General features: G+C 34.2%; 2 protein-coding genes and 1 long non-coding RNA gene across 3 annotated transcripts; 2 read left to right on the forward strand and 1 right to left on the reverse strand.

The window, feature by feature from the left end:
- Positions 1-3422: 3422 nt before the first annotated feature.
- Positions 3423-4831, reverse strand: LOC144554646 (putative F-box protein At1g44080). Its single transcript, XM_078302966.1, has one exon. It carries the CDS (start codon positions 4805-4807, stop codon positions 3722-3724), a length of 1086 nt encoding a protein of 361 aa, XP_078159092.1. The 5' UTR covers positions 4808-4831; the 3' UTR covers positions 3423-3721.
- Positions 4832-10046: 5215 nt separating this feature from the next.
- Positions 10047-11168, forward strand: LOC144553707 (uncharacterized). The gene is made up of 3 exons (XR_013511449.1): positions 10047-10108; positions 10523-10648; positions 10744-11168. It is a non-coding gene; the product is annotated as an uncharacterized LOC144553707 (long non-coding RNA).
- A 3561-nt stretch (positions 11169-14729) lies between these two features.
- On the forward strand, positions 14730-20270 carry LOC144554578 (putative disease resistance RPP13-like protein 1). Its single transcript, XM_078302891.1, has 2 exons — positions 14730-18661; positions 20185-20270. Exon 1 carries the CDS (start codon positions 14839-14841, stop codon positions 18637-18639), a length of 3801 nt encoding a protein of 1266 aa, XP_078159017.1. The 5' UTR covers positions 14730-14838; the 3' UTR covers positions 18640-18661; positions 20185-20270.
- The last annotated feature ends 5244 nt before the right edge of the window (positions 20271-25514 follow it).

The following is a 25514-nucleotide window of genomic DNA, read 5'->3' on the forward strand; positions in this document are numbered from 1 at the left end:
GGATACAGATATGGATCGGATATTTTCGGATACGAATATAGATACAGATATAATTCGGATTTCTAATTCAAAATATATATCTAATTAACTTGTTACACCATTACAAAATATATATATGATTAACTAAAATTCACCAACATAACTATAACTTTAATTAAAAATACCAACACAAAAGATATTCTTTAAAGACATTCTAATACAAAAGATAAATAGACACAAAAAAATTCTCTCAAATCTTAACATATCCGGATATCCGAAAAATTAAAATATCCGGATCCAGATAATTATCCGTATCCGATTCCGAAACTCAACCCATATCTGTATCCGAATCCGCATAAAAAAATCCGTATCCGTATCCGAATCCACATCTATCCGTATCCGAATATCCGAATCCGCAAAAATTCGGATACGGATCCGGATTCGGACGGGTAATATCCGACCCGTTTGCACCCCTATCTAAGGCATTGAGACGAGAATTTTTATTTATAGAAATTATTTGAAAATAATATAGATAATAAATGAATTGTCTTGTGATTTTTATCTGATAGAAGGAACTTAAAAAATACATTTTCATTCCTTTAGGCGGTTTTCTGTGGCATTATGTGTCTGATACGTTGGTTCAATGGTTCTTAATGGAATACAAACATAATAATAATTTGGTTTCTTTAGAATTATCATTTCAGTTCCTTCGTGATATCAAAATTTCTATGTAATTAATATATTATCTTATATTATTTTTATATAATTTCTATAAATAAAAAATTCTGCAGTAAGACTATCTTGTTCTTTGATCTATTGTTACTTGTTACCAAGTAAAACGCCACTATGAAATTATAACTGAAAAATATAAAAATTAAAGGTCTGAGCAACTTGAGAGGACCTGATAACCATCCATTTATCCTGTTAAGATCGTATACTATATTATAAAGTAGATTCCAGAAGAAAATGATATGAAGTAAAACCACAAATGACATAAAAAATGGTTACGATAGGAAGCCAACTAGGTTATGATAGGAAGCAAACTATGTTATGCTACTAAAACCACAAATGACACAATAATTTTTATGATAGGAAGCCAACTATGTTAAGCTTACAGACTAGTTGGCAGTAATTGGCATAATAATATACATCTGTAAATATCAATAATTGACAACAATCAATTAGGTCCTTGCCCTAAAAATAACAACCATACATAAACTTCTAACCCCAAGCTCCTAATTATTTTATTTCTGTTAAAAGATTTCATGCGTACCCAACTATACCTCATAATATCATGTGTCCGTGCAGAGTGAGAATTGCTTTACTCTTCCTCATAGGCAATGTGACATCTTGAGGAATTTTCAAGGGCACACAGGAAATTTTCCTCTTTTCTCACTTTAACCTTTCAAGAAGTAAATAATTGGCTTCCAAGGGTAACAATGGCAGTGCTGCCCCCCATGACGGTGGTCAAGTTCATCTCAGTCTCTAAAATTTGGTCAAGTTCATTTGCTACAGGCCGCATTTTGGGCGTCTTCTAGAACTTGAGGTTACGCAATGAAAGGTTAATTTGATTAGATCCCTCATCTCTTCTGATGTGAAAATTGAACCTAATCTTGGATCAATTAGTTCGCTGGTGTTTAGATGTGATTCCACCTATCAGATACAAATTACAAAGGAGATCTTAGTTTAAAAATGCTAAATTGTACAAATAGAAATGTAAATTATTCCTTCATTAATCATACACTTTCAAATCAATGAGCAAAACGCCTATGAAAAAATAATAATTTTTTTTCTTTGAAGGGATTGGAGTTAGTGTACTTGATAGGCAGGATTGATATAATTAATCTGGTACAAAATCTAACAGTATCAGGAAAAAAAAAAGTGCTTTGTCAAATAAATGTAAAGAAAAACCTATTATTTAGTTTACTATCAGAACAATAATAATTCTAGTAATGGTCTTTTAGTATTCATGCTAAACAGAAAATGCAGTCAAATATTTGGCTTAAACTGTTCATATCATCTGCAAGTACGTATTTTCAACAAAATTATACAATCAAGATGCGGATGATTTTAACGGTTAGATGCAATAAAATATTTAGTGGCGTATTGCAAAATAATAATAGAACAAACAATTTGATATCTCAATGGTATCAATCCAGTAGCGGAGCTGACTGAGAACTGGGCCACCTGTTCTTGCTTTAATATATTACTGTCACAGAAAGTACCAGTCATGTTTACAAAATTCATGTAGTAGTCTATTTATTACTGAGAATGAAACAACAAAAAGTGGTAGAGGCTATGGTACTATACATAGCGCATATTGGTCCGTACTATGGATTAATATTTCCATTTATGAAGTTCTGTATAGTTGATCTGAACTATACATTAATCTTCATATGAAAATGTAATTTTAGAACAATTTTTATATTTTATAAAAAAAAATCACTATTTATAGATCAAGTGATTTTCTACCTATCTAAAAAAATAGTAAAAATATTCTATAAAATGTAAATTTTAGTCTGCACTATGCATAGTACCGTAGCCTCACTCAAAAGTGGTGATAAAGTTTTTGCAGTTTACCAATAATTCAAGCCTTGTACCGGAATTACCTAAACAGAATTTTAATTCAATCACCAGCCCCAGAATAAAAATTATGGTCTTTACATTTAAACAAGTTGTTTTGAAATTACCACATAGATTGGCCACAAACACTTCCATTAGGTAGATATTCATATACCAGCATTTGGAATCCACCTTCTTGACAATAACCGATGAGGGTCACAAGATTTTGGTGACAAATTTCTGACAATCTTTGTACCTATAGAATTATTTATACAATTTCCATTAGGTTTATCTTTCTAAAACAGAATTCCGAATTGTTTCTGAAAGGTCTAAAACCAAAAAACATTTCACAGCCCCATCTTATGAACTCGCAAAGTTATCATTTTAGTCCATACCAGAATTTGAATCCTTCGTCTCATCTTAGTGAGAAATAATTGTTCCAACCACCTCAGCTGTCATTGGTCGAAAACACTATTCTCGTAAAATGTGATAGAACATGCATCAAAACTTTCCTCAATTTGAATAGCAGATCCACAATGCCATAGAAGTAATAACTTCTATATATCTCCATCAATGCTGTCGAAAGCAATGAGATAACAAATCCTAAAGCCAACACTGCTGAGTACACCAAAAGTTACTCTAAACCCACTAAAATTGTAAAGATTATTCCAAATTCCATCATCTACTACCCAATATTGCAAGTGATGTTCCCAATACATTGAGATAAAAAATTCACAATGACAAATCAACTATAATAGAAAAGCAAAGAGCATTACTTATCTGTAAAATGCAACATAAAGAACATGAGCTTAACCATTCTTCTCTGTAAAATTAATTATCTGTAAAGTTCGACACAAACAACTGCAAGCTATAACAAAAACTAGTCAAAAAGCACACCAAAATTCTATAAATATCATTGTCTTACATTAAGCAACCCTTAAGTTCTGAATAAGAGGAGCAATACAAACACAATGAGAGTAAATCTATCCAAAGCTAAAAAAGAGAATCAGACCCTAAGAATATTTACTCTCCAAAGCTAAAAAAGAGAATCAGACCCTAAGAATATTTACTCTCCAAAGCTAAAAAAGAGAATCAGACCCTAAGAATAAAAGGAGTAATGTCAGAAGAAGCGGCCAACTGGACCAAGTTCTCATTACACTCATCTTAAAATGCATTGATGTCAGATATGGTTTAAAGTAGGCATAAACCAAGTAATGAGGTTTCCGCAATCGAAAGGGGTGTCGATAAAGACTGTTTCACCATTCTGTATGTCATACATATTGATCACTTGATTGTGACCTGATGGATAATTTGTTGACTTATTTATGAAGTAGATGCAGTTCCCTTTGAACCCAGCAAAATCACTAGCTTTGAGACAGAAACCACGACCAGTACCAGCAGGAAAATGAAAGAACAATATTCGGTCTCCAATGCTGCTAACCTTGACCCAACAAGGATCCCCTTTTCCATTGCCAAATTCGAGACGATGAATGAAAAATTTATAATCCATTGTCTTATAGGATTCTAAACAACAAACAGCCAAAATCTCTCCACAAGACTCGATAAGGTAAGGATACGCAAAACCTTTCAACCGTAACATTTCTTCATCTTTAGGTGGTGGTATGACATAGAGCACTTCAAGGCTACTGATATCAATAATTTCTATAAACACAAAAACCCTGAAACACAAACCCTGAAAATAGTAACAGCAGTATAAAGACCTGTGTCCAGGTCCAATGATATCCCACTTATCATCACCGGGTTTACAGACAACCGATAGCTCATAATCAGAGACAAGCATATAGTCGTCAATTTGATAACTCAGATGACTAAACCAAGGATATTTTAATAGTAACGAATGTGGATTACAATCATGTAGAACAGGGAGGAAAATCTCGCTATTGTTAAGGGGATTCAGAAGAGAGAAGCTATCAACATCACCTTCTTGACCAGTGAGCATGAAACAACTGGCAGCTCCAAACAGCCTCGTGTCAGAGGAGCAGTCAACACGGATAGTGTATAATTTGTTCAAAGCGATGGAGTACAACTCCAGATCAGGCCCCTCACCGATTATCCTGATAATCCAAGGGAATTGTCGGGGCAGGTCGGAGATGGAGGAAGAGGAACGCCAAGCCCTGCAAACTGCTCGGGATCGGACGAAATCGCACAAGTCGGGGAGATTTTTCAGGATCAGCGGGACAAGTTGCGGCGGAAGGTCCGCCCAGTTCCTTTCCATTTCCATTCCCTCCGTCGTCGTCGTCGTCATACTATGGCTCTGGAAGCGAAAGGGTTTTTGTTGCTAGGGTTTTTGCTTTTACTTCCGACTGGAAAAAGCCTCGTAACGTATTATTTCTGTCTGGATCTGGACCATTCAATTAAAATCCTCACGACTATTAAAGCTTGCCTCGTGCGATCCACCTCGGTCCGAATTGGCCCGGATTTCAATCGGACGGTCTTGATCAAAAAAAAAAATTCTGTTACCTCAGAGGATAGGGGTTATTAAGAGCTATCCGTAATCCGTGGAAGTGGCTCATCAACTTCTCCAGTAGTTCATTATAACTGGAGAAGAGAGAGAGGCATAAAGAGTAATCGGTGGATCTCTTCATACGTGTCGAATCAGCAACGGGTTCTTTCGGTTTCGCTTTGGACACAGCATGTCAGCATCTGTGTCGGTACGACTGGAATTCTCGTCCGTCTATCCGTTCTAGGGGTGCACAAAAACCTTATGACTCGAAATTTAATTCGGAATCAATTTGTATTCAACTCACTAATGACTTGAGTTAAAACCGATTTCAGTCAAAACTAACTCAACTTTAATGACTCGGTTGATTTATGAGTCGAATCTAAGTTATTTCCAACTTGGTTCGGAATTAACTTGGTTTGACTCACACCAAACTCTAATCCATATATTTCTAGTTTTTCCGTCCTCAAGTTTTATACATGTTTTCCACAATCTACTGTATTACTGCTTGAAACTAAAAAAAAAAAATCACCGCTTCTCAAACAACTAAACCTTATTTGTTTGATAATTTTTAATTATGTACTATTTTTGTATTTTCGTAATTTTTAATTATGTATTGGCTACTGTCTCATTATGTATTGTCTTTAATTATGTATTATTTTGGTAAACTATGCAATATTTCTTTTGTTATAATTAAATTAGATTGTCTCACTATGTATTACATTATGAGTCACGAGTTAACTCGTCTCGAGTCGAGTTGCTCGCGAGTTGATTCCAAATTAGAGTTTCTGATTTAGAACCAAGGTTCTAAATAGCGATTATAGCGGCATAGCGGGGAGACAAAAAAAAAAGCTATTGCGAATAGCGTAGCTAGAGCGGAAGCTATCACACATAGCGATTTTCCCTTTTCAAACTTTATATTCTATATTTCTACTAATTATCAACATAATTAATATTAGAGAATTGATGTAACAACTAAATGGCAACTAATCTAAGTCTATACTTTTTATCAATTACGCAAATAATAATGAAAAAAATCTAAAAAGTAACATTATTTAATAGTTTATACTTCATGGTATTACATATTATAATAGACAAAGAACAATTAATTTTATAAGGTAAATGAAGTCAATATACATATTTAAACATTTTATAATTATAATAATAATCAAAATTAGCTTTCAATTGAAACGAACGATAATAATTTTACAAACGAATACTATAAAAAGAGTAATCAAAATGAATAATTAGTATTTGAATATTTCTTGATATATAATGATAGAATAAATTACAAATAAAAATAGAAGCATATAGTTTGGTTTAGTATACTTATCGTAGAAGACCATGTAGTATTAGAAATAAGAATAAAAGTACAGAAGTCCATATAAATTGCAAAAAAAAAAATCATGTAGCATAGCAGGTCTCATATAGCGGTAATAGCGGTCAGCTATTATAGCTATAGCGGTCGTAGCTGAGTTAGCGCAATTTTATCTCATAGCTTAGCGTTTATGGTCCGGAAAAGCTATAGCGCCGCTATAGCTAGCTATTTAGAAGCCTGCTTAGAACTGAATTAGCAACTCGGCTCATGAATTCACAAGTTGAATTCAAATTGTTCTCAACTCAGACTTAATTCGGCTCATGAGTAGCCCTAATCCGATTGAATCGCTTTCAGGCTTTTGGCACATGTAATTGGGCTGGGCTGTCGTTTGAATAATGGCTAGGTTACTCAATTAGAAAATAACTCTTTTTGGGCCGAGCCCTATTTCCAGTTCTCGTTGAGTCTGCTATTACTTCTTTATTTTTATTTTATTTTATCGGAGTACAAAATATAGGTAAGGTAAGAATCTAAATTTATTTTTTGCAAAGTATTAACTCTAAAAAAAATTGTAAAGTCGCATTGGAAAAATTAATTTATTCCATAGTTCACATCATTAGAACAAAAAGTCAAAGAAGTAATTGTTTGACAGCGATGGATGCCATTAAGTATTAATTTAACAACAAGCTAGCTAGATCAGGCTTGTTTGTTGCGACATTATATATGTAGCTCCTGCAGTTTTCATCCGCTAAGTACATTGTCATCGTAGAGGCTTAGTAAATGAGAGCTCATCAGTACTATATATATTTTCAAATTTAACGATTTTGATGTCATGTATTTAATTATTTTTATACTATAGTAAAAATAAATCGGTGGGCCCTTTTTTCTCTTTATATTTCTAACGCATCATTACTTTGAAAGTATATTGATATAAATTTTATAATTGCGGATCCATTTACTAAAATATTACCACTCAAAATGTTTAATTCATTAGCATGTTGATCGTGTGTTAATTTGGATCATACTTGAATTAAAATTTTAAGAACTTGAGACGTATTGAGAAGAATATAGCGCATCTCTCTCCTCCTTATTAAGGAGCTTAATGTCTAGATCCTGCAAGGGTCCTGATTTACTGTTTTTTTTGGCAGAAGAATGCTCAGCTATTGAATTTTCAGATTGCACCTTTTTTTGATTAAATACACCATTTTTCTGTGTAGAAGTTTAAATTCAGTTCAAATTGGACTCGTCACACGTATTGTCACACATATTGTCACAAGTATTTTTATTCTGCACTGTTGGATCTGAATCAAAAATCGTGCAGATTTAATCTCAGATGGACAAATTCTTTCGCTGGGACGCTTGTTGTTCGTCCCCGTCCCCGATCCCTTCTTTCCAAAGAAAAAGAAAGAGAAAAAGAAACCGAATCGCCTCAGCCATCTCCGCCATCTCTCTCGCTCTCTCACCTGACCCGCGCCGAGCCATCTCTCCCCTTTCTCCTTCTCTCCCCCTTTCGCTCAGACCGATGGCCTCCCCATCTCTTTCTCTTACCTGAGTACCAAGCACAACCCCCTCCCCCCGCAATGCTTAAGCTGGCGTTGTTCGGCGCCGCCCGCCGTCTACGCCGCCTTGAACAGCCTCTACAACATCGATGGTGGTCATCGCGCCATTGTCTTCAATCGGATCGACGGTATTTAAGACAAGGTCTCCGATCTCTTCTCTTCCTTCAATTTTTGTTACGGAATCGGTGTCGGTAGAGTCGAAATAGCAAATGAAGTCTTAAGAGGTGTTAGGTTTTTTGATTTGATTTCATAATCGTGGTTGTAGAAAGGAGTTGGTGTCAGAACCTGTAATTATTCATTTTTTATTTTTTAATTTGTGCCTTTTTCATGTTAAGTCTTGTAGTTGCAATTTTTTTGGGACAATTTTATTTCTATTTCCCACTGATGTTGTATTGAATTGCTATTTGGTTCATGTGTTTGTAATCTCAGTTTGTTGAAGAAGAATATTATTTTTGTTGTGATATATTGCATCTTAGAAAAGCAACCTTACCTTATAACACACTTAATCAAAACTCTAGCAGTGCATAAGTCAATTAGCTTATTTCTTACCCATAAACGATTCCCTTTTAATGGTAATTGTTCGATAAAAATTTAGGTTTTGTTGCTCAAGGCTTCAGCATTAAATATGTTGATATCTCAATCCACTGCTGAAGGAGTATTTAACACCCTATCAGAAGGGCTGCGATCACGGCAGCAGAGTGTCGCCAAAATTACTGAAATGATCCATGTAAGTTTTGTCATGAGTAATTTTCAATTTTTCATTTTACCATGCAAAAACACTCCTTGATTTTCAGTATTTGCGAGCCACAGAGAAACCACCGACCTTAAGAAATTATCAAGCGGAATTATTCCATTCAAGTACAGGATTGCTTTATATTGAATTTTGTATATGGGAATGATGGTAGTTCTTTATTACTTTATACCAAGTTTTTTCAATTCCTGATGTTAGATTTAGGGTTTTCATGCAAATAGTACAAATTGGGGTCTAAAATTTAAACTTGACCTATAATATTTGTTAATTTATATCCATGAAAAGTAATTTTAGATATAAAGGAGCATTAAGAGCTGGAGATTATAACTGAAGATCACTCTACAAAAAGGTTGGTACCAGTCAATTATTTTATGTATCTCCTAATTATAATAGTGTTGAGAATATATAACTATAAGGGTATTTATGGAATACTGGCCAAATCAGTGTTGAGAATATAACTCTAAGGCCCCGCTAATGATTAGGGGCATGTGAAATGTGAACTAAGGGTTAAGAATTAGAGAGGGGTTTGTCGGATGCCCAAATCTTCCTTAGATATAGCTTAAGGAAGATTTCAAGTATCATTACTTGCAAAATATTGGATTCTTTTTTCACTGAATGATCAGGCTCTCTGTAGAAGTTAGAATGAACTGAGTTGTTTGCAAGAAATTATATCCTGCTTTTCAGGAATAGGCAAAATGCAATTAGTATTTGCATTCACGTTGCCAATCAAACTTCTTGACTAAACTTGAACAGGATGTTGGAAATAATGTGCATGAAAATTGAAAATCTCTTCAAAGAGTTTTGGAAGTATGCAACAATGAACTGATACAGAATTGGAATCATGACAGGTACGGGCTGGATGAGGGGACATTGAACCAGACAGCTGGTACAGAGGTGAACCGGTACGAACAGGCACTTATGTGTGACTACCCAGCTAATCATAGTATTGGATGGAGAGATCCTGGTTTTATACATGATGGCGTCATGAAGGGATTAGAGAATGGAAAGAGATATTACTACATAATTGGAATCATAACAGGTACGGGCTGGATGAGGGACATTGAACCAGACAGCTGGTACAGAGGTGAACCGGTACAAACAGGCACATATGTGTGACTACCCAGCTAATCATAGTATTGGATGGAGAGATCCTGATTTTATACATGATGGCGTCATGAAAGGATTAGAGAATGGAAAGAGATATTACTACAAGGTAACTATTTAGTATAAGAAAGAAGTTCCTTTTTTTTTGTTCACTTCTGTGTAGAAGATTATATAGACACTCATCTAAGGTCTACTTATTAATTGTTTAACTGGTACTGGTACCAACGATATGTCTTGGTAGCTAAATTACCAGGCTGCATTTTCACCTATTAGCTATCATATTCTGGTTTTTTTTTTTGCTGTGCTGTGAGGAATAGATCAAAAGGGGTTTCAAAAATGAAGACGTGGCAGGTATGCACAAAGACCCAATTATCCAGGTGCCCACCTTGCTATTTTGTCTTTAAAGTTTGGAAAATGATATTTATAGGTCTGTTTATCTATAAAGAGAATCTTATCCTATAGCATTTTGTTTGATGAATTTTGTGGTTATAAATTTTGAAAGAGGGTGATTTGGCTGAGTGAATCCAATATCTGAGTACCGATCACATGTTGATGTTGTTAATAGCCACAAATGACACTACTTTCAATCATAATTTATTATTAACCTCTCAATATTTGATTCATTAGTAAAAGCCCAGATAGAGGCGACAGTAGACCTCAACTGATGCCAAAATATTAAGCTGTTAAGAAATTTCACTTGCACTGGAAAACTTCATATCCTCCGGTTGAATATGCATCCTTGTTGCATCTAATGTTTTAAATTTATTGACAATTAACTGTTTTATTTTCAGGGACTAAGCTTTACACAAGAAATGATGTTAAAACCGACAAGAGCATTTTCAGGTGGTTGCCGAATGCGCATAGCACTTGCACGTGCTCTATTTATTGAACCTGATCTTTTACTTCTTGAACTAAGGGTAACTTGTTTTTATTATTATTCTGGAATAACATCTGATATATGGTATGTCTTTTCTTACAACTTAAATTTCTATTCCTTTTTTTTTATTTGCAGAACCATCTACATCTCCACACTCTCTTATGGCTGGAGTCATATCTGACGAAGTGACCTAAAACTTTTATTGTCGTTTCTCACGCCAGAGAATTTATTCAACACATCAAGTTAGCAAATATTTTTCAGTATTGATTAGGTAAAAGTGCAGATCTTTGCTGCACATATATGGATACAAGTATTGTATTGGATACGGTGTGATACAGCAAAATCCAATTTTTCAAAATTATAAGATATGATACATATACTTGTCTAAAAAACCAGTAAATTTGGTCCCCAAGTACATTTTCATATATTGATCCATTGTACGGACCAATATGTGCTATGCATAATACCATAGCCTCATTCAACTAACTTTTTTACCTCTTTGTTGATAGTAAATGGTATCTCAATTATAGTATGATAAATCTGTCCTGGTGGGATAATGTTACCAGTACACAGTACCTAAACTGGTTCAGTGGTATTTAGAAATCAACTATTACTAGATAGAGCATAACAGAGGGAAGGAATTCTCATTTTCTAACTTTATTTATAATTTGGATTTAGAACGAATCTATTTGAATATCATTTATAGATATTATTGAATTATTATTTTTTTATTAGTCTATTTTTTATTAAAATATATTTTCAATTAGAGTAGTTATAAAATATTGAATTGTGCGGCTTAGTTAGAAATAATTGAAAACACGTAAAATGGATAAACAATTCGTTTTTAAAATTTTATAAATAAATTATGTATCTAAATTATAAAGTAACTAAAATATATTAAACTAACAATATAGTTTAGTAATAATTGCACAATTTACATATTTTAGTAAAATAATAGCATTAGGAAATTTTAATAATAAGTTAACCTTCGAAACCGCATTTTGACCGATTTAAAATAATTAGAGTTGAGTTAAAATAAATCAAATAGGTAAGTAATTATGATCTATTAATAGGTAAGACACGTTTAAAATTTACGTAACTAACGAATAATTATTTTTGCGAATATTTTGATATTTGAATTTTTACAAGTAATATATCTTCAAATTAAATTATTAAACATATAAACTATTTTATGATTAAATTAGATTAATTTAGATCAAGGTGAATGATCAATATATGACAAACTGATAAATTAAGATTAATGCTAAGTTCCTTGATTAAAACAGTTTGTTTACTATGTGCAAACTCAACATGATGTGATGTGCTACCAAATGTGGTGTCAATGTATTGCAATTACTGACTTCAGTAGCTTTTAGGTTGTTTGTTTTGTTTTAGCTTTGTATGTTTATGGCTTTTATTAGAGAATGCTATATTTTTTTCTTCCTATATTCAATTCAAATATAATATCTTTGGTTTACATTTAGAGATATTTTTTTTCTCTATTTTTTATCATAAAAAAATACTTTAGTAAATTAGATTTTCTACTACATAATTTGCTCCCGTTGCTGTGCACGGGCACGATTACTAGTAATCAATTACGTACTCTATTCCATCGTGGCATCTAATTAAATAAAATAAGTGAGTTTATACATTTTGTAAAATGAATAGTTTAGACGCATGTTATGAAATTTACTTTATACGATCCCATTTTTAATAAACTTTTTTATTTGAAGAATGACATGACATTTATAAACTCAAATGAATGTAATGTTAACACCTGGAGCAATCTGACCAGTCATATTTTTCTCTTTTTTTTTAAGGTTGCACTTGAAAGAGAGAAATACAAACATATCTTGGTTTTTTAAGGAATAAATGTTATTATTCTTACTTTGAGATTACTCTTGAACCAAATGTCAGTAGTCAGAACACAAGTCTTTGGTTTTAGCAAGCCATAGAAAATCAACCTCAATGGCGTCTCCAGTAACTACATGTTGGTTGTCGTGCCAGGCTGCCAGCTGCCCATTTGACTTCAGAAAAATTGCCAGTACACGCTATTTTTCCGAATTTTTTATTAATAAAAAATAAATGAATAAACTATCGAAATACGAGATAGAGTTTTGTAAGAAATAAAAAGAACGGTTTTACTTGTCCTATCAGCGGACGGGACTAATTATCTCATTCGGTTAATCTCTAATTAACGGCCTCTTAATCAAATTCAGCGGAGGAAAAAAAAAAATCGGACGGTAAAGTAAGACCTGTCCAAGATAAAAAAAAAGAAGAAGGAAAAATTCGGACGGGATAGTTAAACCCGTCCGGACACATAATGAAGCACACATAATAAAGTTTTAACAGTTCACGCCTTAATTAAAATATTGCTCATACACATCAAGTGTCAACATGAATTATGTCAGTATTAAACCCTTGTATATAAATAAGTGTTATTTTGACATCTAGATTGAATTTTCGTAATCTTCCAGTTCCACACCTATCTCTTCTTTCCTTTAACACTTTCAATTTGAATATTTATACTTCCAATTAGGACTGGCAAAAAAATTTGTCGTTCATGATTCAATTCGGGTTTGATTCGAGTTTAATTCGATTCGAAATGGGTTCAAATTGAAAAGAACCAAACCAGGTTCGGTTCGAAATTAATTCAAATCAAACTCAAACCTAGCCCGGTTCAATCAAAATGGGTTCGCGAACTTTTATAGTTTGAATTTCATAATAACATCGGCCATTCATTTACCTGATGAAATTAAAACCCAAGATAGAGAGTCATAATTTAACTTAGTCGACGCTCCATCGCTCTCGAATCTCAATAACCTAGTTCTCTCTCCTCCTCTCCCTAACTCACACTCTCTCTCGCTCTAAAACCTAGCCGACGCTCTTGGCGACTGGCTGTCTCTTCGGCCTAGATGGCTGTTTCTCCTCTCTCTTCGATCGTCTCTCCTCCGCCTTCTCTACCTTTCAGATTCTCACTTCATTAGATGGTTCGATCGAGGGTTTGATAGAGTGAGCACTCAAGGTACGATTACTTGTTTTACTGCATATTTCAGTTCTTGTACTTAATCATCTTTTTACGATTATTTGTTGTGATGTATTTTTCATGAATAATTTTTCACCTTAAAAACACTCATTTCATACCGGTAAAAGGAAGCCATGTGAATTTTGTCCCGTGAGAAAAAATTAATGTATAAACTATCGGTATAACTAGGGCTGCTAAAAAATAATTTAGTTCGTGATTCGATTCGAAAAATGTGTAGTTCGCAATTAATTCGATTCGAAACGAATCAAACCAGGTTCGGTTCGAATCTAATTCAAACCAAACTCAAACCTAGAGTAAGTTCGATTCGGTTCGATTTGTTGCCACCCCTACTTCCAATTAATCATGAAAGCCATTTAGAACGGAATAATCAAGTCAGGATATAGTTTGTGTTTAACTAAACTAATTCTGCCTTTTTTATCTAGGAGTATTTCAGGCTATGTAGTATGGGTAGAAATTTAAGGTGGTTGTTTTGTTTAATATACAAAACACAAAGGCAACATATCTCCTATTGGTCAATGAATAGCACCTTTTAAGTGGAAAAGCATTAGCATGTAATTTTGGCTTAAATACCCGACCCACTAAAACTCAAATTTCATATAATTTTACCTCCGGAGTCCGGACGGGTTTAACTATCCCGTCCGGATTTTTTATTTTTTTACCCCGGATGGGTCTTACTTTACCGTCCGGTTTTTTTTTTCTTCCGCTGAATTTGGTTAAGGGGCCATTGATTAGGGATTAATCGGACGGGATAAGTAAACCCGTTCTTCTTATTTTTTTCCGAGAAAGATAGAAGATATAAAACATTAATACAGAGATTTTCTTTATTAAGATTAGCACAAAATTAAAATTTTATATTCCTCCGCTTCATTATTATTTAAAGGAAACGTAGCTAAGCGGACGGTGCAGCTTAGAGAAGACTGAAGATCAGATCCGAGAAAAATATATTCATTATGTAGGGAGCGTCACTTGTCAATTTCCACATTTATTAGGGATGTTGGTGAAAATATGCAGAACCAAATAAAAACGAAAAGGCAACGCAGAACTGAGCCGTTGACCAACTTAATCTTTCGTGCACGGCAACCAACACTTTTTCTCTCCCCTTTCTCTCTCTCTCTGTCTCCTCTCTCTCTTTCTCTGTTTGACCCAGAACTAGGAATCTAACCCAGCTTACATGAGACGGATCCATGGATCCGGTAAGCATCGCTGCAATCGGCTGGGGGTTCTCGGCCGCAGGTTGGCTGATCTCGCCAGTTCTAAGCCGTTTTTTGAACAAATGCTTTGATGCACTCGACATAGATCCAAAGTTCCAGTCTCGAAAGAAAATTCTCCTTGAAAAATTGGAAAATCTCCAGACCACGCTCCTCCCTAAGCTGCTCATCCTCACAGATGCTGCAAAACAGAGCGATCACCGGCCACTTCTCAACAAGTGGCTTAAGAAGCTCAAGTCTGCTTTCTATGAGGCTGAGCATGTGCTCAGTTTAGTCGAGTACCGACGCCTTGAAAAAGAGGTCAATTCTCTGTTTCCTTCTACTTGTAAATCTAATTTTAAGAAATTAATAGGCAAGCTCCCAAAATTTTCATCTGAGAAGAAGCATCTCATTGAGAGCTTGGAGAATTTGGAAAAAATTGTAGATGAAGCAATGGAATTTGTTCCTCTGCTGAACTTACCGAGCAGTAGTGGCAATAATTCAACTTTGAACTCTAATGAACAGAATAGTGAAACCACTGCTACTCCAGGTTCCAACGTTATTGGTCGTGACAGGGACCGGAAACACATTGTAAATTTGTTACGGGAAAATATCTTGGAATCAACTAGTGATGTTGAATGCTACTCTGTTATTGGTATATGGGGCATGGGTGGGTCGGGCAAGACTACCTTGGCACAATATGTTTGTGAATATGAGAAAAAAGACAAGTACTTTGACTGTGTCTTGTGGGCTTATGTTTCTGAAAAGTTTAGTGTTCATGCTGTTTTAAAAAAAATTCTGGAGTCTGCTTGTAAGAAGCCTTGTCCCGATTATAGTAGTCTCGAAGGGTTACAATCTAAACTTGAGGAAGAATTAAGGGGAAAAATGTTCTTTCTGGTGTTGGATAATATTTGGTGCGATAAAGGGGTTAGTGAACGTGAACTAATGCAGCTATTTTCCCCCTTAAAATCTGGTAAGAGTGGTAGCAAAATATTGGTCACAACTCGGAATGAAGAAGCAGCAAGAGCTTTGGGTGCTATGGATCCGATGAAATTGCCAGAGCTTGCGTATGAGGATTTTTTATCATTATTTATGACCCATGCATTCCGTGATGTAAAAGTCGATGAGGATCTGAAGAAAAGATTACGAACAATAGGGAAGCAAATCGTGGGAAAATTATGCCGTTCGCCGCTAGCTGCAACAACAGTGGCAGGTCGATTGCGTAGAAGACTACACCCAGACTTTTGGCTATCCATGCTAAACAGAAACTTGTTAAATGATACCATGGGAGCACTATTTTTGAGCTATCAGCACCTACCTCCTGCATTGCAAAGATGCTTTGCATTTTGCAGCTTGTTTCCCAAAGGGCATCAATTTAACCATTATGATTTGGTTAATTTTTGGATTGCACTGGGCTTCATTGAAACTGAGGATAGTGATGAACATATGAAGGATATTGCTAAATGGTATATTTTGGAGTTAGTTTCTAGCTCTTTCTTCCAAATTGACAATACAAATAGCAATCGTTACTCTATGCATGACCTAATGCATGAACTAGCTCAATATGTTTCTGAAGGCGAATATTTTAGAATTGAAAGTGGTGAGAAAAAGGAAATACCTGTCCATACTCGCCATATATTTGTTAAAGATCATATGCTTGAGGAGTACGTGGAGAAAATTTGCAAACTCAATGATCTACGTACAATTATTGTTTTTGGATCATATTCTGATAATTTCTTGTTGAAAGAAGTGGACCTTGATGCTCTTTTTACTAAGTTAAGGAAATTATATGTAGTGGGAATAGTAGGGCCTGTTGTTAAAAGAGTTCCTATGTCTGTGATTCACTTGAGAAACCTGCGCTACCTCAATTTTGCGAGAGTTGAAGAAAAGGCATCTTTTATACCCGCAAACAAACTTTTCCAATTACGTTTCTTATGTCTTAATGGTCGCAACATTCCTGATGTTGGGAGACTAACAGCACTTCAGGAATTGGAAAATTTTCATGTTAGTACGAATAGTGGGTTTGAACTGAAACAATTGGAGCTTCTCAGAGACCTTACGGGATCATTATCTATCTATGGTCTAAAAAATGTCAAAAGTAAGGAGGAGGCAGAACAAGCGAAGTTATCTGACAAAAAAGGCCTCCATACATTACTTTTTTCTTGGGATTATTGTAGAAGAAATGAGCTAAGAGAGATTGATGTCGAAATTCTAGATGGCCTTTGCCCACCGCCCGAAATTAAAGAGTTGACTATTGAGGAATATAGTGGCAAGAGGTTCCCGAGTTGGATAATAGAAAAAAATGACAACATCATTAAGCTCCAGCAACTTAAACTTGCTAACTGTGGAGGCTTGGAAGCCCTAGACAGACTAAATGAACTATTGAATCTTCTTTCTCTTACCATCTCATTTCTTCCTAGGCTGAAGAGGTGGGAGCCTCTTCCCTTGAATCTAATACAATTGAAAATTTCTGGTTGTCTCTCTCTTGCTTTTGTGCTGAAAGAAGATTTAGATATGATAATGTCAACAAAGGACACATTGATATCCCAAATTGTGACTTTCATGGATAATTCCCATGACCACAACCAATATGTTCGAAAAATGATGCAACAGAGTGATCATTTTATAAATGAACAGATATGTTCACCAGATTTGAAAAAATGCTTAGAGAAAAGGTTAGACCTTATTTGCCAGCTTAAAGACATATATGGTAAACTGTCCCTGCCTGTTAACCTCCAGAAACTTTCAATTGAAACATGCTTTATCACGGACACAATTTTGGCGAGTTCTTTGCAAGGACTTACCTCCCTGACCGACTTGAGTTTAAAGGATATCATAACTATTACATGTATACCTAAAGAGATCCTTAGTTGCTTGACCAATCTCCTGCAAGTCAGTATTAAGGGATGCTTGTTGCTTACCAAAATTGGTGGGTTAGACACTCATAGCAGCCTTCGAGATATCGAAATAAACTGCTGCCCCAACCTCACCTTTGAAACATCATTAGCTGTTGCAAGCAACAGTAACACTGTTGAATTAACATCTCCATCGTGCAAGAGCAAAACTAGATCTCGTTTTCTTAATGCTACAGTCAAGGGCTGTATGCCTTCAGATGATATGTTACAGGATCTAGTGGCACTAACATATTTACATGTTTCAAACTGCCCAACCATAGTAGATCTTCATATCGACCATTCAAAGGAACTCAGTTTCCTAGAGTTAAAAGATTGCCCTAACCTTACTTCACTAAGAGGCTTAAGTGAGTTGAAGTCACTCATTGATCTAAAAGTACAGAGTTGTCCAAACCTTGTTTCACTAAGGGGCTTAAGTGAGTTGAAAAATCTTACAAGTTTGAAGGTGCAATTGGGATGTGATAAGGAGCTCGATGCTGATAAGGTGCCCCAGTTGAAAGAACTTACCATCAGCAGATGGTCACTGCTTGAACAACTTGTCTCAAGAGATGGGTTTTCATCTCTGTTTTATCTGGAACTTTGTTATGCACAGCAAGAATCATTTTCTCAAGAAGAATTCGAGGTGTTAAATCATCTCTCTTCCCTTAGATGTATTAGTTTTGATCATTGTAAACTACGCTCGTTGCCCAATCTGTTGTGCCTTCGTTCTCTCGAAAATTTGTTAATATTACACTGTGAAAATCTAAGTTCTCTCCCTGAAATGCCGCGATCAGTCCAGTCTATTGTAATTGAAAAATGCGACGACGTCTTCACAAGAAGCTGCCAGGATCCAAAACATTCAAATGGGATCAAGATTTCCCACATCGCTTCCAAGATAATTATATAATAAAGGCAACGGCAACAAAAAGGTAATTTCGATTTGCACGAGCCAAACAATTTTTGTTTTTGCAGTTTGGGTTGAAGGACAATGTTTGAGATTTCTTTAGGAAGTAAAATACCTGACTTCAATTGACCTCATATAAATAAGCAATAAAATAGCAAGAGAAAAAGGACCTCAGAAAACTTGCAAAAACATAAATAATTCAATTCGTACCAATGAGTATACAGCAGGTACAATTTAAACCTCATATTGAAATGGTTTCCAAATCCACTTGAACTGTTACATACAGGTGCAGAGCCGAATGTTTTCCAAATCCATAATTTTGAATTCTTGATCACCAATAGGGCAAATGTTAGAATATTCATGTCCAGAAAACAGTTACATGATGTATTTAACAGAGATAGTTAGGAGTAAGGCTACGGTGCTATGGGTTGCATAGAGGGCCTCTATGCAACGGCTCAATATTTGAGTTTTTCAAATTCTAACGGTCGATTTGAACTGTTCAACATGATCTTTATATGAATATGTACTTGCAAACCAAATTTTACATTTTTTAGAATTTTTTTACTATTTTTTTAGATAGGTAGAAAATCACTTGATTTAAAAAATTCTGCACCATTCAAATATTTGATTTTCTACCTATCTAAAAATATAGTAAAAAAATTCTAAAAAATGTAAAATTTGGTTTGCAAGTACATATTCATATGAAGATCATGTTGAACGGTTCGGATCGACTGTTAGAATTTCGAAAACTCGAATATTGAGCCGTTGCATAGAGGCCCTCTATGCAACCCATAGCAACGTAGCCTTATTCGATAGGTAGACCCCTTAAATACTTTCACATAGTTTTCCATCCTTCACTATAAGGGATAACAAATTTTAGGCTGTTATAACAATTTTGGTGCGTCTGATTAATGTATGCTTTTTTTTATGCTTGTCAAGTTCTAAATGACAGCATTCAAGTTCTGTAGAACACAACTTCAATTTATAGTGATTTATGCATCACTAATTGATATTTCTCCTAAATTGTTATAACAAAGAGGGGTTGGTGAATACAACTCTAAAAATCAATCGGATTGGCTTCAAATGACAAATCAAAACTGTTGAAATTCATCTACTTCATGAGTGATGCATGTACATGCAAAATTTTGAAAGTTTCGAACTCATTTAGTATAAGGTCAAGCAATTAAAAAAATAATGAAAAATAAATACATAAAACAACTTATAAAAGATTCATTTTTTTGACCGCTTGACTTTGTACTATATGAATTCAAAATATCCAAAAAAATTCATGCATGCCTCACTAATAAAATAGATGGATTTCAATGGTTTGGATTCATAGTTTGAAGCTAATCCGATAGACTTTTGGAGTTGTGCTCACCAACCCCTCTTGGTAAGTACATCACACCCTAGCTTTGCTCTATTTTCAAAACCATGAGTTGATTAAAAACATGAAGTTATTGTGTTGTTCTCTATATATTGATTGGATTGCGTGTGATTTTGGCTACTGCAAATATTAATGAAATGTTTAATTTATTCAACTACCTGCAGTTTCAAGATGAAGTTTCAATTGCCTGTGACTTTTGTAGCCTCTCGCTTGCAAATCCGGCTTTGTATTTCTTGTTTTGTTATCAAAAGAAAAAAAAAAGAAAAAAAATGATAAAAAGAGAAAATCGAAAAAAAATGAAAAAAAATGAAAATGAAAAAAAATAGTATTTGTGTTTTGTATGTAGAACTATATTGGTTGGTTGGTGTGCTTGTAGGCCCAAGAAAATCAGTATTATGTTGTGTTTTTATTAGGAAGTTCTGTATTTGTAGTCATGTAAGTGTTTTGCTTACTTTTGTTATTAATCCTAAAAAAAATGGAGCTTGATTGGAGAACCCTTGGAACCTGCAGATTTGCCTTTTGTGTTTCTGTATCTTACCAAAAAAATAACAAAAAAAGATGTCTTCTCGAAGTACATGTTTTTCCAAGAAAGGTTTGATTAGGGACAAAATGGTGGTCTCCATGATGATACCATTAAGGTGCAGTAACTTTTTCTTTTCTTTTAGATATCCAAATGCTCTTATTACATTTGTTCATAAGCTTATTCCAATTTCTTTTCTATTTTGAAATACCATATCTCATGTAGGTCCTTAGATGCAGTCATCCTCTACTACAAATTGAAGAAGTAAGGTCCGTACCTTTCCGGTCAGTTCTTTTCTTTTGTCAAATGTGCCTTCGCTTTGGTGTGCTTCAAACAATGAAAAATTAAAGTTTGCTTTTATTTTATTAACTATTTTTCTTTGCTATTGTTGCTTCCTTTCTAAACTTGTACTTTTGTTTGGTTTTATTGTGTTATTGTAATAAATGGTATCGAATCCATGATGTGATAAACCAATTGAAGTGTGTGAAACTATTTTTTGTTTTGGACAACTAGATGAATCTTGAGTGTGTTAACCCATGATTTTTCTGTCATTTCATTTTTTAATTTTTAATCCGGGTCTAGAATATGTTTTTTTGGTTAATTGTTGAAAAATGCACGGGAACATTACATGTTATAAAAAAAAAATGGCTGATGTTTTTGCTCTGTTTTTGTTATAAATAGTATTTATTCAAGTCATAATTAAGCAGTAATGCAGCTCGACTTTTCTCCACCAGTATGTTTTATCTTGGAGCAGTAGATTTGAAGAGAAAGTATTTTGAAAAAAGTTAGATTCCAGGTCATAATATTTTTGAGCCAAGCATTTTGGTTATAAATAGTAGGTTTTGACGTCTACAGGAGTTCAGATTAATGAACTCTAGCTAGTCAAGTATTTTTAAGCCAAAGAGAATTGCTGCTCAGCCAAAGCCAGAGTAGTGGTAACCGTGTCAAGTAAAAGGGATCCGCATAACTTATCCACACATATTGCCTTCAATCAACCCTTAGTGTTATTTCTCATCTGCTGCAAACAAATGTTGTGTCAATTTGGTTGATGTCTTCTCAGAATTGCAACAGGGAAAATAATCAGTGTATATGATGTGAAACATTGGTTTGATTACCTTGGGAGTCAGGAGGCATGTATGCAATTTTAATTTATTGTTGCGCCGCCTCGTCCATATTCAAAGAGCTCTGCTTTATATACAGGGGATCAGGCTGCAAATATTTATTTAAGGAACATAAAACGTTTTTAAAAGTAAGCTTACATGAGAAAATTGTATTTCTTTTTCAATGGTAGACACCATAACTTATTCGACTTACCTGACACAACTTTTAAGTTTCAAAATATAGCAACAGTATTAAATTAATGACATTTCAAAAAAGTTCAGACAGTACCTACTATATACATGGCAGAAATGAGAAACCTCTTTCAACATCCTCAAAAGGCAAAAAGTAATTCAATTCACAAATTAAAACCAGTTCTTTTACATTAGTACCCTCAAGGAATTAAAAATAAAACCAATTTAATCTCTGTATTTTGCACAGAGAGTAAACCATGTTCCTCATGATGCCTCATTTCCCACAGAATAACATTCTGTTGCTACTCTTTACATCAAAATTTATTGATCTATTTTCTCTGAAAAACTTCAATTCTATTCCAATTCACTACCTCCTTTTTAAGATTAGACTCAGCCTCTTTCACCTCTTGTACAGTAAATTGATACTCGATAATGCCAAGCGGGTCTGGTTGTATGACATTAATGACAGTCTCTACATCTTGCTTGGGTTGCCTGAAGAAAAAATGGATTTTGTCACAAGTGACCCTATCAAGTATATAACAAAATGAAGAAATTAAATTGAACATTGCAATGCACAAATTCTAAGATTTAGTAAAGCGCTATGGTACAGTCCAAAAAAATGTTCACTTTGCTTAAAAAATTAAACTTATGAATTTTATACTGTGCTGATTACCAGATACTAGTGATGCATAACAGCACGACTGTTACAATTTCATGTGTGCTTACAACTGACCTTGGAGGACAATTTCATCTGTACACCTGGAAAGTTTTCTAAAAGAGAATTTTTAAAAAACCCCAAAGGACTTCTAAAGGATTTGGTCAAAAACAATAATTAATTTAAATATTGTTATACTCACGTCATCTACCAACCATGTCATGTATCTCCACCTTCAGCAAGAGGAAAGAATTAACATGGATAAAAAAGAGAGCTGAGTGTAATGAGAAGAAACAGAAATTAATGAATTAGTATAGATCACCTTTGGAACAAATTAAGTATATATGCCGTAATTTTCAGAAAAAAAATAGAGCTGCGTTTGGACAATCTCTCTCGCTCCTCTCTTTGTATTTAAATCATTATATTTATTTTATAATGAATGGTATCTCATAACTCTATCTTTATGATGCAATTTTCAGTTTATCCTTCTTTAAGTCTAATTACACACATTCTCTCATGAGTAATTCCCTTTCCTGTTTTGATCCGATGAAATAAATATATAAATCTTTCTTTATTCCCTTCTATTGATCGATGGGAGAAGAATTGTTGAAACCTATGTTTCGAAAACTCATAATTTAATCATGATTTCTAATATTTAAAAACATGAGGACTAAATTATAAATTTCATATCTAATTTAAATCAATAAAAACTGAAGAAGCTTTTTCAGTTTTTGCCTTGTATTGTGCATCCTTCTGATTCGTTGCTATTCTAATTTAAATTTACATTTCACCTTAAAAGCATCTTAATGATGCATCATCTCCTCTCTGGAGGTTTATTTAAATCTTTTATAATGTACTCCCTCTATTCGTTATCAGAAGAATAGATGAGGATAGACACATGTATAGTTATGATACTCTCTCTGTATCCGAGATATATATGAAAAGCATTAGTTTTATTTTCCTTGATTTGTTCCCACATAGACTTTTTCAATTATCACAATTAAGTAAATTCTGATCAATGAATGAATATTACGGAGTAACAACTCCGAATTATCTTAGTTGCAGTTTCATTTTATAAGATAAGACGAAATACACTTAAAAGTGTCTTGACACGATCCCAATATTATCCTTTCAACTTTATTTTATTTTACTTATTAATTTACTTTAACTCTTTAACTCTCCGAATTACTGAATATTTATTCCAACATAAACGTGGTTTTATTGAATAGTCAATGGTCAACGAGGCATGGAAGTGCTTTTATTGACTGGTCAATGGTCAATTATTAATTATTCGTGTATTTCTGTGAGATACCTAAATCTAGTCATAAGTATTTTAAAAAAGGGGAAATTAATTTCATCCATGCCAATTTAAAACAGTGAATTTAAAAAAATGCCACCTCAAACCTTTTGTTTTGCTAAATGCCACTCCAAATCACATTAATTAATTAAGAAAATTGCCACAAATACCATATGAATGTATAATTTTAAATAAATAATTTACAGTAAAAATGAACTGACCGAAATAGCCTTGAAAAATTAGAGAACGGAATGCAACTTATGGCCCTAAATTACTAGTCCAATAAAAACACATCTCAGAAATAAGCCACAATAATGGTGACACGTGGCAACCAGTGCACGTGCATTTGGGGGACCACATGGAGGTGCTTAGTAATGGGACATACAGAAGCTTGGTGCACCAAGCTGTGCTTGGTTCTGAGGAAAGGATCTCCATGGCATGGATTCTCTATGGATGAGAAGGTGGGAGCTTTGAAAGAGCTAGTGGACGAACAACACCCAAAAATGTACTGAGAGAGCAGCTTTAGAGACTTCTTGGAATTGTCCCCCTTGGACGAACAACACCTAAACCTTACCTTCTTTCCTTCTCTCCGTGGCACTGTCCCCCTTCGACACGAATTCTTTTGGATCGGATCAGGTATGGTGGAGATGAAGAGAGGAGACGGGTGAGGGTGAGGGTGAGGAGACGTATTGATAAGACGAATTCTTTTGACATTTTTTTTGGATCGGATCGAACTTAATGGGTTACTGTGACGGTATTTTTGGAATATACAAAAATACTACTCAAAATATAACATATTATGTTTATTTTTTATTACAAATGTATAAAAATTTGGTATTTGTGACAATTTTCTTAATAAATGTGTTTTGGAGTGGCATTTAGCAAAACAGAAAGTTTGAGATGGCATTTTTCTAAATTCACCGTTTTCGAGTGGCATAGATCCAATTTCTCCTTTAAAAAATGCCTTCAATTATTGGAGCGCATGTGCAATTCAAGAATAGCTTGACATGCAGATGCCGTAAAATTCGAATTCGCATCCTTTGCATTAACTTAATTAAAAAGAGAATATTTTGAGTTAATGCATCTCGACCATCTGATTGGTTTTAAGATCTGTACGGACTAGATCTGCACTAATATTAAAGAGCTTCTGTGTTAAAATCAGACAACCAGATTGTTTCCGTTTAAAATCAAATGACCGACATATATTAACTCAAAAGATTCCCTTTTGAATTAATGCAGAGGATACGTGTTCGTAAAATTCCATCTGATTCAAATATATTGTTTGTTCCGATTTTTGTTAAAATTTATTTTTTCGGTAATTTTAAAAAATTAAATTGATTTGAATCTGACTCTTAAACACATACAATTTAGAAAGTCACGCAATTAACCGGCCTCCAATCAAGCTCGATTCAAACTTGAACGACATACAATTTGAAATATTGGCTCGAAAGTTAATGAAACAATTCAAGATGATATGAACTTCAATCCATTAATTAAATTACAAAACAATCATGATTTAAAATTTCGGACTAGTTTTTATATTTAATATCTGAAGACATGTGGTTGTAAACACTTTTATTTAATACAATTTTGGTAGTCTCTATCAAACCTTTAAAAAAAAAGTTCCGACTCAAATAACATGTGGTTGTACAGTCTTATCTAAAGACATGTTGTTGTACAGTCTTATCCCGAATTATTAAAATTAGGTAGTTGGCTACTTGACTTATTGC

The sequence above is a fragment of the Carex rostrata genome, chromosome 5 (assembly GCF_964058835.1).
Source record: "Carex rostrata chromosome 5, lpCarRost1.2, whole genome shotgun sequence".
Lineage (NCBI taxonomy): Eukaryota > Viridiplantae > Streptophyta > Magnoliopsida > Poales > Cyperaceae > Carex > Carex rostrata.

Coding starts and splice junctions, on each gene's coding strand:
- LOC144554578 (XM_078302891.1), top strand. CDS start 14,839: ATGGATCCGGTAAGCATCGCTGCAATCGGCTGGGGGTTCTCGGCCGCA.
- LOC144554646 (XM_078302966.1), bottom strand. CDS start 4,807: ATGACGACGACGACGACGGAGGGAATGGAAATGGAAAGGAACTGGGCG.